Below are 18,333 nucleotides of genomic sequence, written 5' to 3'. Positions count from 1 at the left end.
GGGGTAGAAATTGCGAAAAGTTTCTTATCTGAACAATCGGTTGTATGAGATATATACTATATATACAACCGATCTCTATGATTTTTTCAGACAACAATATATGCTATATAAGTAAATATTCGGTGAAATTTGAAGCTTCTAGCTGTTAAAATGGGGCTAAAATTTGCGAAAATATATATATATATACTATATATATATACTATATATACCACCATATATATACTATATATACCACCGATCTTTATGATTTTTTCAGACAACAATATATGCTATATACGTAAGCATTCGCTGAAATTTGAAGCCTCTAGCTCTTAAAATAGGGCAGTAATTACGAAAAGTTCCTTATCTGAACAATCGGTTGTGAGGGATATATACTATATATACGACCGATCTCAAAAATTTTTTCAGGCAACAATATGTTCAATATACGAAAGTATATGGTGAAGTTTGAAGCTTCAATCTGTTAAATTGGGTAAGATATTACAAAAATCCTCTTTTTCTGAAAAATCGGTTGTATGGAGGATATATGCTATAGTGGTCCGATCCGGTCGGTTCCGACAAATGTCTAATCGGACACCCAAATACACCTGCTCACCAAATTTTATCAAGATATCTCAAAAATTGAGGGACTAGTTTGCATACAAACAGACAGACGGACAGACGGACAGACGGACAGACGGACAGACGGACATGGCTAAAACAACTCAGCTCTTCAACCTGATTATTTCGGTATACTTAATGGTGGGTCTATCTATTTTCCTTTAAGGACTTACAATTTTCGGTTTCGTGACGAAATTAATATACCATTTCATTTTCATGAAAGGTATAAAAATAGGTAGGTAATCTGTGTGAGGATGCAAAGCTTCACGTTTTTTGTGGTCTGCATGTAAAAACTATGGCTACGAATCACGTATTTCAAAAATATATGACGTAAACGTAACTTTTTGATGAAATTTGATGAATCTTGAAGCTTCTAGCCGTAAAAAAGGGGTCAATATGACAGTTTATATGAAGTATATAATATATATACCACCGATCTCTATGATTTTTTCAGACAACAATATATGCTATATACGAAAGCATTTTGTGAAATTTGAAGCTTCTAACTGTTAAAACGGGGCAGAAATTGCGCAAAGTTTCTTATCTGAACAATCGGTTGTATGAGATATATACTATGTATATCACCGATCTCAATGATTTTTTCAGACATCAATATATGCTATACACGTAAGCAGTTGGTGAAATTTGAAGCTTCTAGCTGTTGAAATGGGGTAGAAATTGCGAAAAGTTTCTTATCTGAACAATCGGTTGTATGAGATATATACTATATATAGAACCGATCTCTATGATTTTTTCAGACAACAATATATGCTATATACGTAAGCAATCAGTGAAATTTGAAGCTTATAGCTGTTAAAATGGGGTAGAAATTGCGAAAAGTTTCTTATCTGAACAATCGGTTGTATGAGATATATACTATATATACAACCGATCTCTATGATTTTTTCAGACAACAATATATGCTATATACGTAAGCAATCGGTGAAATTTGAAGCTTATAGCTGTTAAAATGGGGTAGAAATTGCGAAAAGTTTCTTATCTGAACAATCGGTTGTATGAGATATATACTATATATACAACCGATCTCTATGATTTTTTCAGACAACAATATATGCTATATAAGTAAATATTCGGTGAAATTTGAAGCTTCTAGCTGTTAAAATGGGGCTAAAATTTGCGAAAATATATATATATATACTATATATATATACTATATATACCACCATATATATACTATATATACCACCGATCTTTATGATTTTTTCAGACAACAATATATGCTATATACGTAAGCATTCGCTGAAATTTGAAGCCTCTAGCTCTTAAAATAGGGCAGTAATTACGAAAAGTTCCTTATCTGAACAATCGGTTGTGGGGGATATATACTATATATACGACCGATCTCATAAATTTTTTCAGGCAACAATATGTTCAATATACGAAAGTATATGGTGAAGTTTGAAGCTTCAATCTGTTAAATTGGGTAAGATATTACAAAAATCCTCTTTTTCTGAAAAATCGGTTGTATGGAGGATATATGCTATAGTGGTCCGATCCGGTCGGTTCCGACAAATGTCTAATCGGACACCCAAATACACCTGCTCACCAAATTTTATCAAGATATCTCAAAAATTGAGGGACTAGTTTGCATACAAACAGACAGACGGACAGACGGACAGACGGACAGACGGACATGGCTAAAACAACTCAGCTCTTCAACCTGATTATTTCGGTATACTTAATGGTGGGTCTATCTATTTTCCTTTAAGGACTTACAATTTTCGGTTTCGTGACGAAATTAATATACCATTTCATTTTCATGAAAGGTATAAAAAGTACTTACTACAGCGGTTTCGACTCCAATAGCAAAATTGTGTTTACTCGTTTCTAAGGCTGTGTCGAATATATTTTTTCGGATAACCGGATTCCGATTAATACACAAAAACTCGAAGCCGGATTCGGACATCAACTAAGATGAAGCTAATGCCACCATTGTCCATGCGTTGCAAAATTGGAATGGAATGTAATTGTTTCGTATATTTTTAGCCTATTTTGAGACTACTTCGGAACTGTTTCGTGAACATTTCGGGATTATTGTAGGAATCATGGTTACGAATTTAAAGATTGTTCTAGTATCATTCGGTGTTATTTTAGGTATATATTCGGAATAACTTCTGGATTATTGTGGAACAGTTAGAGGATCATATCAGGATCACTTCGGGATTATTTTGAAACTATTTCAAAAGCATTTGAAGACTGTTGCAAGATCACTTGGGGATTATTTAAGGTTTCTTTTCTAAATAGCTTCTGGCCATTTCCAAACTATCATATCAGGTTTATTTTCGGAATTATTTTGAGACTATTTCCTAACCAATTTGGAATAGTTTCAAGATCACTTTCTTTTAACATTAATTCTCCCTAAACAGTCCCAAAATGATAAATCAAACACTCCCAAAGTGATTCTGTAGCAGTACTTTAACGGTGATCCTAAAATTGTTACGAATTGGTCCCGAAACAGTACCCAAATCAGTCCGAAGTACCCAACAAAAAACGAAAATAATTCTGAGTCCTGGAGTGATCCTTAAATTGTTCCAAATTGGTCGTGAAATTATTCCAAAAATAATCCAGAAGTGATTTTGAAACTGCGATAAAATTGCATCGAAATTATACTTAAAATATTTTCGAAACGTCACGAAACAGTCCCAAAGTAGTCCAAAAATGGCACTTAGCTCCAGATTTGTTGATATACGTGCATCCTCCGTCTTCTTAACAAAAAAAAAAAAAGAAGAAAGCAATGAGTCCCCGCTTTATTTTCCTCATTTAAATGAAAAGTACAAAAAAGGTAAGTACGGTTTTCCTGCTTTGTTTTCTTTTACCGTATATTTGGGTATATATTTACAAGTTTCGCCTGTAGCCGCTTTTAATATAAATCCCGATTAAACAGCCCTAATGGTCGACTGTATGACTTGCAAAATAAATTTTATTTTATTGACCTTGAAGGTTCAAAAAGTTCATATTAAGTTGTTTCCTTGATGGCTAGTACTTTAATGGTGCTTATTACTGAAACGCAACAGATCGATATCCAACAGAGGACTATTATTATCGATAACACTCCCCAAAACCTTCTAAAAGAAGAAGGAGAAGATCGATATTTATATCTATTTGTTTTACATTTATTGGCAATACGGTCAAAGTGAACTTGGAAATAAACCAATCAATAACGGAGCCGTATACAGAAAAACTGGTGAAACCATTAGTCCAAGAGTTTTGCTTAGTCGTCGAAAAAATTTGGAACAAAACGTATTTGCACCACCTACTGGAAGGTTTTTGGCCTAGGAGTACAAATTATGTGTAAGTAGAAAAGTATTCGTTTCTAATGCAGCCAAATGAAAATTTTGATAGTGTCGAGAGTATTGCATATTTATTCCTATAACTATTATGCCCACTTGCAGAATGGCAGGTTAAATTTTTAACTCAGAGTTAACCTGACATGAGTAGTTAAACTCATACATTTTTGACGAAACCTCTGAGCTGAAAAAATAACTTGCAGAGGGGCGCAAGTGGGCCTTAAACAAATAATCTACCTTTGGAGAGAAATAAATCAATTAGGTATTCTATAAACTTTTCAATTTAATTTATGTGACTTGTATTTATTGCCAAATAAAAAAAGGTATTATAAAATTTAGCTTTTCACAGGAAGTAACGCGTAAGTTTTCCTCCACACCGACAGAGCACACCTAAAATGCTCAATTATATATCTAAATTTTAAAGAAGACTTTTTTGCATTCGTATGTGTATATTGTGCTTAATTTTGCATTTGTATGTATTTTAAGTAATGATATAAAAGAAAAAACAAACATACCTCCCAATAACGCTTGACCATTTGCGGACTTAGGATCGATGGATTGTTCCATGGCCTTCGCATCTCTGAAACATGTAAGTAAGTTAATTAAAGTTGATTTAGAAAACAGAGTTTTGAAAAATTTACTACTTACTTATGCTGTTATGCTGCAGCTGAGTGCGTATTAACATCTATAATTTTGATAGATAAATAGAGGAATGCTTAAATTTTAACGCCGATATTTGGTTAAGATATGCAATCCCTTCCACTTACCAGATTTTCACTAGATAACAACTGGCGTAGCTTGCCAGCCTCTACGAATTTGCTGATCAATGGACGATACGACATTTTTTCTAACTAAAATAGAAAGTCAAAAACTAATTAAATTCAAGGAAAAATATAGTTGAAATGTTAAGATGTGAAATGAAAAAATAAAAAAAAACTCGTCAAATCCCCAACCTTTAACACGATGCCCTTTCAAGTGTGTTTTTTGTTTATCCCTTCGATACGCCATTGTCACTTATATTCATAACAAATATAAATGGGCATGATAAGGGCGATCATACTAATAATCCTATGAACCAATTTGAAGTTTAGTTCTAATAATGTATTTATAGCGTGTATCTCTTTTGCGCATCAATCATACGAGCAATAAAAACACATCGACTTTGAAAGTCCATGTCCATAATGACAATTTTTCAACGAGCTTATCAATGAAATGTTGGTTTTAATCGCACTTCACTTTTTTCATCAAATAACTCAACAAACAAAACATTCAACGACATAATTTGTTGCCACCAAGAGTTACATAAAAAATTAACACTATCAGAGGTATCGCTAATAAAGATACATCTATATTAGGGTGGTGCAATTTTTTTTTGGTATAGTGATAATATATTTCAGGACATTGAAAAATGTAGCCTGTAAAATTTCAAATTTTTTGTTTTAACATTTAGAAGTGCGTCATTGAGACTTAAGCTTTTCCATACAAATCGTATTGGGAATTTCCAAGTTTTTATAAAAAGTGTACCAAAGCTCGCATCCATAGTACCAAAATCCCAAGCTGTACATGCTTTTATAAGAAAATGAACGGTCTACAAAAAAGGTCTCAAAAGTTCTTTTGCCAGGTTGACTACTAAACGAAGCTTTTCGAGGTTAAAGCTCAACCTAAAGGTGTATGTGATTCCCCATGCGAATCATGTGGAAAAACCAAAAGTCGCAATGAGGCACCTCTAAAAATAAAATAAAAAAACGGATATATTTACGGGCTATCTTTTTGAATGTCCTGAACAATATTTTCACCATAACATAAGGAAAAAAAATTTTTTTTCACTATTATCTACAACATATCTCTGCTACATTTTTGGATGGGTAAACGTTTTATTATTCGTCTAGAACATTTGTTATTAAATTACTCGCAAGAATATCAACTTCAAAAAAAATTCAACATTAATAACGTAATAAGACCAACAAAAAACAAATGAGAAACAACAAAAGGAAAACTTCCTTAAAAGAAATCTTATGGACGAAAAAGGAAAATCGTTAATAGTTACAGATAAAAAATATATATTGCGAGAAAATTTTTTTACGCAAAAAGTTTTTTTTCGTCAAGTGTGGATCTCAAAGCTCATAATGACTCTCCTAGGCCCACTTGCTGAACTGAAAGTTACCTTTTTTATACTCATAAATTTTTGACAAATTTTACTTCCTTTATATTAGGTCGGTTGAATGTTTGTCCGCTTTTCAAACAAATCTTTTGCAATCAATTTTTAAGTAACTTCTCATTGAGCTACAAACGTGAAACTTTACACATATGTAGGTTCGAATACCGTGACAATGCAACAAAAGGAAAAAAATCCGTTATGTGGCGCACGGATCGAAATAATTAGATACGAATTTCAAAATTTTCAAACCAGATTTTAATTAACTTCTCGATGAGCAAGAGACTTGAAATTTCAAACTTAATTCAGTGGTCGCTGACAGCCGATGACCCGTAACTAAAAGATTCTCTAGGGGCGCACGGGATGAGATATTTTGAAAAATCGTACGAAACGGAGGGAATTTTGGGATTGATATTTATGTAAGTTCTCACTGAGCTACAAATGTAAAACTTCACAGATAGGATAAGACACCGAGAAAATTTAGGAAAAAGGAGAAAAAATTCCGTTAGGTGGCGCACGGATCGAAACATTTACATTAGAATTTGGAAACTTGGTGTTTTGAGATCGATTTTAAAGTAACTTCGCATTGAGCTACAAACATGAAACCTTAGAGACAGGTTAAGACACCGTGACAAAGGAACAAAAGAACATGTTTTACGCCGACACCGAACGGCATTTGCGAGGCAGCCGAGTTTTAACACAAAAACCTTTTTTCTACATTTTTTGATGTTGCTTTGCCCGGGGCGCGAGCCCAGGATCTTTGGTGTGGTAGGCAGAGCACGCTAAAACCACACCACGGCGGCCGCCATTATAGCTTGAGGGAAAGTTCCGGAAATTTCCGGATAAAAGTGCCTGCTAAAATTCTAGATTGGAACAACAATGTGAAATAACATTTCCATATAAATTTACACATAATAGGAGCTTAATTAACCTATCTAATTTTTTATAGATAATAATAAGAATTTTAAACCACTTGAACAAACAGCTTCTACTTTACCAAAATAATAAATTCAATACAATTGTTGATATTCTAGCGAAATGTTTTTAGTGCAAGTTTATTTAGCTATTATTTTTCAAAACAAAATTTCCTAATAATTGTTTGTTTATAAATGTACTTCCGTCCTAACTTTGGTCTTTCTGTATAAGTTTTTACCTCTTACTCTCCCTCCCCTTGTCCTTGTCCTATTATTCACTCCTCATTTAACTTTTTCCTTCCCCCTCTCCGACCTTGCCCTTACTTCTTTTCCACTCCATCTTTCCCTATCCTTTTTTCTTCCTGGACGTAGGGGCAGCGTACTGCCCTCAAGTGGCCCAATGAAACCAAGCTACTCCTATTCATGTACCCACACCTCATGGAACCGCCGTGAGGCATAGCGTCAGGGGGGTTTGCGAAAGGCGATTTAGTCGCCACTGCTTCTCATGCGCTTTCCACTGCGCTCCCTTTCAGCATGCGTCAATTGCGTCATCACTAGAAACGCCACTTTACTCACCGCAGTTCAACATTTTATGTCTTTGCACATTACGGGAACTAAATTCCTAATGGAAAACTCCTCTCCGAAAACTCTGTGAAACCTTACGTGTTCTGCGTTTTCCAGTTTGGTGGGACATCGTGGACAGAAAGGATCCTCCTTTTAAACTTGTTTTATATCTAAGTTGCCGTGGTCTTTAACCGATCGCGTCCATTTTTACTAGAAATATTTCCTGCTATAAAGAAAATTTGTGTACCCAATTTTATTAAGATCCGTTAATTATTCTTCGAGTTATGGCTCCCGAAGCATAGAAAATTGCTTAGTCATAAAAGGGGCGGTGCCACGCCCGTTTTTAAAATTTGAAGTTTTTCCTATTTACTGTTATAAATCCACTTGGGAAATAAAATACCATTGATATAAAGCTCTATTTTGCAAAGATATGGCTTATTTTATTCGTCCACGACCCTTTTAAAAATCTTTTATATAAAAGAGGGCGTGGTCCTTAACCGATTTCGTTAGTTTTTCTTCAAAGCATTTCTTATGTTAAAGGCAACCTCTCTGCCGAATTTTGTAACGATAGGTTTAACGATTTTTGATTTATGATTAATTATATTTGTAAAATTGATTTTATCACAAATGGGCGGTGGCACGCCCATTTAAATTTTTTTTTTTTTTTCAAATTTTTATCAAGAGTCTCAATATCAGTCCGCACGTCAAATTTCAGCATTCTAGGTGTATCATTTACTAAATAATCGGGTTTTCTGTGTTTTACAAAATGTTATATATATAAAAAGTGGGCGTGGTTATCATCCGATTTCGCTCATTTTCAATACCAATCTATTCTGGGTCCAGATAAGCTCGTGGTGAAGATATCTCAATATTTACTCAAGTTATCATGTTAACGGACAGACGGACGGACGGACGGATATGGCTCAATCAAATTTTTTTTCGATACTGATGATTTTGATATATAGAAGTCTATATATATTTCGATTCCTTTATTCCTGTACAACCAACCGTTATCCAATCAAAGTTAATATACTCTGTGTGCAAAGCACGCTGAGTATAAAAATTTTAAGCACTTCCTTTATATAAATGGACAAAATCAGCGAAAAATGTATCCTTATATAAAGACACATTCTTGCTAAACTTTGATTTTTAAATTTTGACATAGAAATTGCAAAAATATTTATGAGAAGTAAAAATATAAGAGTGGAGCGTACATTACTTGGATTGGAAAGTTGGTTAGTCAATCAATTGCGCTCCACCTTTATATTTTTACTTCTCATAAATATTTTTACAATGTCTATATCAAAATTTAAAAATCAAAGTTTAGCAAGAATGTGTCTTTATCTTTATATAAGGAACTATTTTTCGCTGATTTTTGTCCATTTATATAAAGGAAGTGCTTAAAATTTTTTTATTTTATTTTTATTTTAAATTAACTCTGGACTAAAAAAATAACCGTTCTGTAAGTGGGACTTACTGTGTTATCTTATGAAATTTCCATAACTCACTAGGGGGTCAACTTTTCTAATTAGGAGTATGCACTGCCATATACGAAGTTTGGGGATCTTACTGATACCATGAACTAACAAAGATACATATATGTTCTATTTCTTTGACTAGCGAAATATACATTGCATGATTTAAATTAAAAATATGGGATTGATTCAATTGGACTTTTATGAACTCGTATGATCTTACGTAAACATGGAGCATAGGATACGTTTCTACTGGTACTAACTTTTTATGCAGTGAAATCTTCAAAACAAAGAATAAGCAATCTAGCAAAGATAAATAAACATGAAATTACGTACATATGTATATATAAACTGTTACTTATGCATGCATGTATTTATATACTTTCATGTAAGCAAGCATTTACATACATATATGTATAAACACTGTATCTATATACATATATAAAAATGAATGTTTGTATGTATGTCATCGATGAACTCAAAAACTACTGGACCGATTATTATGAAAATTGGTATATATATGTATTTTTCCACGGGGAAGTTCTGTATAATGAGTACTTTGATACCGGGTGACTAGTGTCTCGAGATATAGGCCAAAACGTGGATCAGGGTAACACTAGGATGCGTTTTTACATTATGGGTATCAAATGAAAGCTGCTGATGAGTGCTTTACTACAGGGTAGTTTTCATACCTATTGGTGACTAGGGTCTCGAGATATAGGCCAACACATGGACCCGGATACCCCTAGAATGTGTTTGTATTTTGGATATCAAATGAAAGCTGTTGCTGAGAGCTTTTAAGTAATTTTCATTGTGATATTCGATTTAGTCGCATCAACCTGGCAAAACTAAAAAATATGCATGCGAAGCCGAAATAAAATCATGAATTAATAATACCCACATACCTATTTACATACGTCCTATTGGATTTGCCTGAAATTTGGTATATAAATTTGCCTATATTAGTATTTACCATGCTTTTTTCCAGGAAGTAGACCAGAGACGGACTGGGACTGGGATTAGGACTGGGACTGAGACTGAGACTCGGAGTGTGACTGGGACTGAAACTAGGAATGGGACTGGAACAAAATACATACCACCCTCTGGGACTGGCAATAAGATATGAAGAAGAATGAGAAAAACTTGAGAGAAGAGAAAAGAGAGAAGGAGACTGAGAAAGAGATAGAATGAGACAAAGATGGAGATAGATGAAGCGTAAAATACGGAGGAAGGAGTGAATAAAAGGATTAGGAAAAAGTGTAGAGGGGCGAGGGCAGAGTTAGACGGAAAAAGCTTATTAAAATGTATGCAGACATACCAAATTTAGGGCAGAACAACGTCTGCCGGTTCTGCTAGTGTATGTATAAATATTAACATGCCCAATAAACATTTATGGATGTCATGACCTTAATTTCACATTAATTTGAACGCCAATAATTTTTTTATGTAGTATACGAATTTTGACTGCTAATGGTGTAGGCTACTGTTTTTTGTAGTATGTATTTATTTATTGTATTTGCATACAACCGCGCTTAGTAATTTTTCATTAAAAACCACTGCAGACAAATTTATTTAGTGTAAATACTTACTTTTGAGCCAGCAGATGACCGTGCTAACAAATATTTGTAAGCATCGGTAGTCTGTTAAGTTTTAAAATTCTCCGGTTGTAATTCTAAAATATCCCAAAGCAATCATGCCGCTATGATTCTCAAACAGTTTTCGGTTTCAAAACAGTCGACAAGTCGCCGAAATATAATCGGCAACAATTCCGAAATGGTCAAGAAGAAGCGTCAGCGGTACCGAAACAGTCCCAAGTATTATCCCCATGGCGGCCACCGTAGTGTGATGGTAGCGTGCTCCGCCTACCTCACCGTATGCCCTGGGTTCACACCCCGGGCAAAGCAACATCAAAATTTTACAAATAAGGTTTTTCAATTAGAAGAAAATTTTTCTAAGCGGGGTCGCCCCTCGGCAGTGTTTGGCAAGCGCTCCGGGTGTATTTCTGACATGGAAAGCTCTCAGTGAAAACTCATCTGCTTTGCAGTTGCCGTTCGGAGTCGGCATAAAACGTGTAGGTCCCGTCCGGCCAATTTGTAGGGAAAATCAAGAGGAGCACGACGCAAATTGGAAGAGAAGCTCGGCCTAAAATCTCTTCGGAGGTTATCGTGCCTTACATTTATTTTATTTTCCCCAAAAAGGTGCCTAACTAGTGCTGAAAAAACCCTGGAATAGTCTGAAAATGATTCCAAACACAGTTCCAAGTCTGCCCCAAATAGTCCCAAATTTATACCGAAGTTTTACCAATATGGCTCTTAACACAATTCGAGAACTATCCCTATTGGACCATAATAATGATAAGAAGAGATACGCAAGTAGTACCAAAACGAACCCGAAACATCCCGTAGAAAGACGTGAAGGGGTCTACAGAGAGCCTCGAAATAATCTGGAAATATCCCAAAATGATCTTGAAATTACTGTAACTAACCCGAAAACTTACACTTTTTGTTATACTGTTATCAAAGTCTATTTGGTGAATATAACCATTCTAATATAACCCTAACTAATGAATGACCAATGTCAATGGAAGTCCATAGGGTACGTCCTATCAGGTTGCATCTGCATGGATGATTATGAAGAATCCTGCTCCACCTTGACTGCACATGTTTAACAGTAACAGTATTTCGGTCTCGGATCACTTGGATCTTCCAGGGTCAAAATCAGTCTTATTTTCAAAGTAGCTTCAGCCTAACAATGTATATGGTATCACAACGGGCCGTCACGCTGTTCAAGTAAGCTTTTTCTTCCGGGGAAGCTATCACTCAACTTAACCTAGTTATACTTTAAAAAATCTGTTAAATATTTTCTTGTTGAAACAACATGTAAAAAACTTAAAAGGCAAGGAATTAGTGTCAATCAGTCTTTAAATCATTGTGTATCAAACAGAGTGATATTTTATCTGTCAACTGCCTGACAGGTAGTTCAAGATGGCTTCTTTTATCGTTTTGGCAGCGTTTTGACAGGATGTTCAACATGGCGATGCTCACGGTCGGCTGTCTTCAGCGGGTGATAGAAAGAGAAACAGAATGATATCACGATAGTCACTTTAAAAAACAGATGATCCATTCTAAGTATTTGCCTATATAGAAGATATCACACATGTCATATTCACAATGCTCTAAATTTTACATGAAACAAATTCAAGGAAATATTTTGTTTATATTTAACATATCAAAAAACACAAACAGAGCAGTAAACACAAATCGTAACCGAGTTTCCACAAGAATTTACACTCATAATTTGAAAGCGGCCTTTTGTTAAGGAGTGGCTTATCGTACGGAAATTCTTGAAATAGTCCCCAAAATGATAACGAAATTACCCCAAACTTGCACCGTAATTAGCCCGGAAGTTTTCAAAATCATACCGAATTTACCGTGATTGAAAGTGATCCTCAAATGATCAAGAAATGGTAAGTACCCCGAAATAGTGCCCAAAATAATCACGAAATTACCCCTCTGGAAAAATCTCCAAATAGTCCGAAAGAGCTTTTCGGAATGACCTCCAAAGAACCTCGAAGTGATCCTGAAATAATTAAGGAAGACACCATAAAGACCCCGAAATATTCCAAAAATTCTCACAAACTACTACGAAAAGATTCTGAACTGAACCTCAAATTAACCGAAATCCGATGAAATTTCGCTATTATTGGACCCAAAATATTACCCAAAATCAATGCGAAATGGCCCCATGGACAGGCGGACTTCCATAGCAGCGAAACTATACTGCTATGTGGCGCCAAGACTTCCAAGCTCTTGTACGCATACAAAAAAGGTTGCCGAAGCACATACTGAAACGCATCACTCGATTAACTCAGTGCATCGCCGTGCAGATGTTGCCTTCGCGCTTTACTAACATGCGTAAAATGCCTACATACTACATAATCACAACGCTTTGTTCGCATGATCTGGAAGTCTCCCATCCATAGTACTCCAAGGTAGGACATAGATGTAACTATTCTAGATTGCATAGTCCAGAAGACAATTATAAACATGTAAAATAGATTTAAGTTAGGCTTAGGAAAGCCGTAATAAATAAATACATTATACATTACATTACATTAATTACCACGGAAAGACCCCAAAATATTACCAAAAATTTTCTCAGAATGACCATTAAAGGACCTCCAAATTATCCCGGAATGAGCTCGAAATAGTTCCGATAACCATTCCTATCTAACCCTAATATAATCCTAAACATTTTTTTAAATAACTCTTAAGCGATATCGAAATAGCCCCAATCCTTCCCCGAAGTTAATATAATTCCCACAAATCTTAAGGAAGTAACCACGAAATTCCGAAAAAAAAAATGTATTTCTGTATCGGGTGATAAAAGTATTGTATCGAAATTCGTGACTCCTAACTACAAGTTAAGATTGCAACAAATGTGTGTTGTTCCCATAGTTTCCATCTTGCACAAAAAGAAAAATATTTGAATTCACATCACATCACTTAATTTTTATAATTAATATTTTTACAATAAAATTTTTTATTTGATATAAATCACCTCTTTTTAAAGCACAGATTTAAGCAAAATGAAATTATTTCGTTATTAAATTTCTTTGGCAATACAAATTATATCCAATTACACTAGTCAACTGTCTGCAAACGACTAAATACGCTGAGGCTATCCGCAAACTCAGTTTCAGGCGCAGAGACGACATAGCGTATACTTAACTGTAACCACAATTACATGTAAACAACATTCATAAATACAATGTTACACGCATACTCACACATGCCTGCATTAGTACAACAAGGAGGAGTTGTTGTGTTCACTTCGATGAATAGGAACAATTGTGCTAATACTAGTGCGCTAAGGTGATTTTTTTGGCGTTGTTTATAACGAGAGTTGTGGCGGTCCCCATAATTACATGTGCTTTGTTGTTATTGGTTTTGCGGGCTAATTTTATTGCAAAATGACAACTGTTGCTGATTTTTTATATTTGGGCGCGTGGCTGCAGATTGCTTTCATACATATTTACCTACGGCTCATTCCACGCTATTCAGCACAAAACAAACTGTGAACGCACTTGCAATTTGCGACGATAGTTTATATTAGTTGTTATACTATAACACTCAATTAGTACTTGCATTTTGAGAATATTGAGAAATAGTAAGCAGAGATCGTATATTATTATTATTATTGTGACGAATATTAGCAACACTAAGGGATACTATCATCTCTAAGCCAATACTAAGCAGTGTCTTGTATGCACATCAGCAAATACATATGTCCATACAAGCAGCGGAGAAACGCACAAACACATGCATATATCTGAGATACTCCCAAAAGTAGGCAATCATCTGTGGAAGTATAATTCACACATACATGCGCACATGAGAAGCTATAACGTGCATCTGTAGTTTATAGCTGGTGAGTTTATAGCTGGTAAACAAGTAGTAAATTCTAGAAGGAGAAACGCCTAGAAGTATGCCGACGAGGAAACCGAAGAGTATAAAAGCAGCACCAGCTGAGGTGTGGGCAATCAGTTTGATCTAAGCAAGCTATTGGTTGTGAAGTATCAGTGTTTTGTGAAGTACTTTAATAAAGGCTATTTTGCATTATTGAATAGTGGAGTTATTTATTCAACAGTTTAGTGATTCGAACGTTAGTAGAAGGTGTGAAATAAGCGGAATTTCTCAAAAATCAATACATTATTATTGTTAGGCCTGGAAGCACTGTGCCTTGCGTGTAGATCTATTGTGCATGACATTTCAGCCTAGTTTTGTATGTGGAGGCTTTTAATCCATCTAAGTAGCTCTTCAGGCTTTTAACTCCATATCACATAGGGATTAAGGGTCACACCACCTCGATGGGAGTCTCTGTCTTGTCAGAGTGACGCATTCGCAGAGAATGTCAACCGGCGTTTCATCCTCCAGCACACAGAAAGGACAAATTTCAGTATCGGATAGATTTAACTTACTTAGGTGATATCGTAGACCACAGTGTCCCGTATAGTGAGAGAGTTCGTAGGTCCTCCGTGCTTAGATTAATTCATTTTTTCAATTCCTTGTCTTGTAGTTGGAAAATTTTCCATTCCTTTCGAAAGTACTGGGGCAGAAATTACATTTGAGCCGAAAATAAAAATAAAAACAACATCAATTATGGAACGGTGAGCAAAGTATTTATTTTTTTTTCAATTACAAACAAAAATTTTTTGACCTCGAGCTTCAAAAAACAAAATTACTTTTGGTATTTTTTTTGAGGAATTGAAATGTAATCAATTCCTTTGCTGTGGAGGAAAGGAATTGATTACTTTTTCCAATTACTGAGGAATGTAATGGAATTGAATTTACCCAGCTCTGATCACAAATCATCTCGAAATGGCTCCGAAATGCTGCTATTATGATTCCATACTGATCTCAAAATAATGTCGAAATAGTCGTGAGAATAGTCCCGATATGCTCCCAACACATTTCCAAAATAGTACCTAAAGCAATTCTGAAAAAATCCAAGATAATCACGAAATGATCTCATAATAATCCCGGTATGATTCCAACATTACAAAAATCGATACAGTAGCCTAAAAATGATCCTCAAACAGTCCAGAAATGATCTCGAGAAACTCCCGGAAATAGTCCCTACATGACCCCAAAAGTCACTATCGGGCGCATTATAACCGTTTTGGTTTAAATTACAAAGAATAACAACTAACTGCAGACCCTGATAATGTCATACTGTTAATTTTACATTTATCCAACCATAACAGAGCAAACGAGAGATTTACCATTCCCGAAACCTATTACGATCGCAAAAAACAGATTTTGGAAAACGCGTATCACTAAGAAAGCCTTTTTTGTGCTTTTCTGGTTAAACATTTAATTGATACAAACTTTATGAACTTTGAAATTGTCATGAAAATGTTAGTCAAGTGTCACTCCTACCAACGTGGATCAAACCGCAAGCACGTAAGTACAAATAAAAATGAATTGTTATTGTTTATGTGTTGGCCTTTTTGTATTATTTTTGTTTGCTTATTTGCTAGTAAGTGTAACTTCACAACAATGAATCAATAGAATTTCCCACGAACTGAACTAACGATTTAATATTTTTACGTCAAGTAGCGGAAGAACTTACGCGATCTACCAATGAATTCCACGCGCTCGCGGCCACGTATGCAAAAGTAAACAAGTAAGGAAGGCTAAGTTCGGGTGTAACCGAACATTACATACTCAGTTGAGAGCTATGGAGACAAAATAAGGAAAAATCACCATGTAGGAAAATGAACCGAGGGAAACCCTGGAATGTGTTTGTATGACATGCGTATCAAATGGAAGGTACTAAAGAGTATTTTAAGAGGGAGTGGGCCATAGTTCTATAGGTGAACGCCATTTAGGGATATCGCCATAAAGGTGGACCAGGGTATATGTGAGTTTTAAAAGGGAGTGGTGGTAGTTGTATATGTGAAGGCGTTTTCGAGATATCGACCAAAATGTGGACCAGGGTGACCCAGAACATCATCTGTCGGGTACCGCTAATTTATTTATGTATATATGTAATACCGCGAACGGTAGTCCTGCCAAGATCCAAAGCCCTTGATTTCGCCCTGCAGAACTTTTTCATTTACTTCTACTTAATATGGTAGGTGTCACACCCATTTTACAAAGTTTTTTTCTAAAGTTATATTTTGCGTCAATAAACCAATCCAATTACCATGGTTCATCCCTTTTTTCGTATTTGGTATAGAATTATGGCATTTTTTTAATTTTTCGTACCTTTCGATATCGAAAAAGTGGACGTGGTCATAGTCGGATTTCGTCCATTTTTTACACCAATACAAAGTGAGTTCAGATAAGTACGAGAACTGAGTTTAGTAAAGATATATCGATTTTTGCTCAAGTTATCGTATTAACGGCCGAGCGGAAGGACAGACGGGCGACTGTGTAAAAAAACTGGGCGTGGCTTCAACCGATTTCGCCCTTTTTCACAGAAAACAGTTATCGCCCTAGAATCTAACCCCCTACCAAATTTCACAAGGATTGGTAAATTTTTGTTCGACTTATGGCATTAAAAGTATCCTAGACAAATTAAATGAGTTTGCTAATTTTTATTAAGCATACATATATTAATAGGAGTAATGTTCCTGCCAAATTTAATCATGATATCTTCAACGTCTGCCAAATTAAAGCTTGCAAAACTTTTAAATTACCTTCTTTTAAAAGTGAGCAGTGCCACACCCATTGTCCAAAATTTTACTAATTTTCTATTCTGCGTCATAAGGTCAACACACCTACCAAGTTTCATCGCCTTGTCTGTCTTTGGCAATGAATTATCACATTTTTTCTGGTTTTCGAAATTTTTGATATCGAAAAAGTGGGCGTGGTTATAGTCCGATATCGTTATTTTAAATAGCGATCTGAGATGAGTGCCCAGGAACTTACATACCAAATTTCATCAAGATACCTCAAAATTTACTCAAGTTATCGTGTTAACGGACAGACGGACGGACGGACGGACGGATGGACATGGCTCAATCAAATTTTTTTTCGATACTGATGATTTTGATATATGGAAGTCTATATCTATCTCGATTCCTTTATACCGTACAACCAACCGTTATCCAATCAAAGTTAATATACTCTGTGAGTTCTGCTCAACTGAGTATAAAAATCAATGGTTGTATGTTTTCTTAGGAACTAAAAACCCAGTAAACTAACTAACTACCTAAACTTTTGGAGCTCGAGTTGCTGTATTCATTCTCCTAACACATTTCGAGATAAGCGTTTTCGAACTGCAGCCATCTAAGGGTCATATTGAGCGGGTTTAAGAGGCTTAGAATATTACTGCTGTAAAATACGACTTAGTGTGACTAAAATCCATACTCGAAGATTCGGGGGGTAAAAAAAATTAGTCCCTCTTAGCAAGTTGAGCTGGTACTAGTGTTGGTACTGGATAATCTGCAAATCAAGGCAAGAAATCTGGGAAAAACCTGTTTATGCGATCACCCTCTAATAAATTCGCATGGAACAGAGTGTTGAGAATATTACGATGTCTGAGTGGGCGATGGCGCTATCTCGACAGCCGTTTCGAAAACTTCTTAACAAGTTTTTAAAAGTGTTACATATATCAAAATTTGTTTGAAAAATGCCCTACTTTGGATTTTCTTTTTCAGAAACGCATGATCTCGTTTATCGAATAACCCCTTATCCTAAAGTTTTATAAAAGAACGACCTATTTCAGAATGTGTTCCCCATTGGCAATGTGGTGATATTCAATCTAGGTTGCATATTTGAAACGAAACTTTACATAATGAGTATTGA

At 35.3% G+C, this 18,333-nt stretch overlaps 1 protein-coding gene across 2 annotated transcripts in view; it reads right to left on the bottom strand.

The window, feature by feature from the left end:
• The window catches only part of LOC137249249 (uncharacterized), an 87,216-nt gene extending 73,306 nt beyond the window's left edge, over positions 1-13,910 (bottom strand). For both annotated transcript variants that reach the window (XM_067780573.1, XM_067780574.1), the window contains exons 1-5: positions 13,806-13,910; positions 13,577-13,746; positions 4,676-4,755; positions 4,557-4,593; positions 4,424-4,488 (exon numbers count right to left, since the gene is read on the bottom strand). In XM_067780573.1, the coding sequence (XP_067636674.1) occupies positions 4,424-4,488; positions 4,557-4,593; positions 4,676-4,750 (177 nt within the window). In that variant the 5' untranslated portion in view covers positions 4,751-4,755; positions 13,577-13,746; positions 13,806-13,910. The remainder of the gene's footprint in view (positions 1-4,423; positions 4,489-4,556; positions 4,594-4,675; positions 4,756-13,576; positions 13,747-13,805) is intronic.
• Positions 13,911-18,333: the final 4,423 nt, after the last annotated feature.

This window comes from Eurosta solidaginis, chromosome 1 (genome assembly GCF_040869045.1).
Source record: "Eurosta solidaginis isolate ZX-2024a chromosome 1, ASM4086904v1, whole genome shotgun sequence".
Taxonomy (NCBI): Eukaryota; Metazoa; Arthropoda; class Insecta; order Diptera; family Tephritidae; genus Eurosta; species Eurosta solidaginis.
This window is presented reverse-complemented; position numbering and strand designations above follow the sequence as displayed.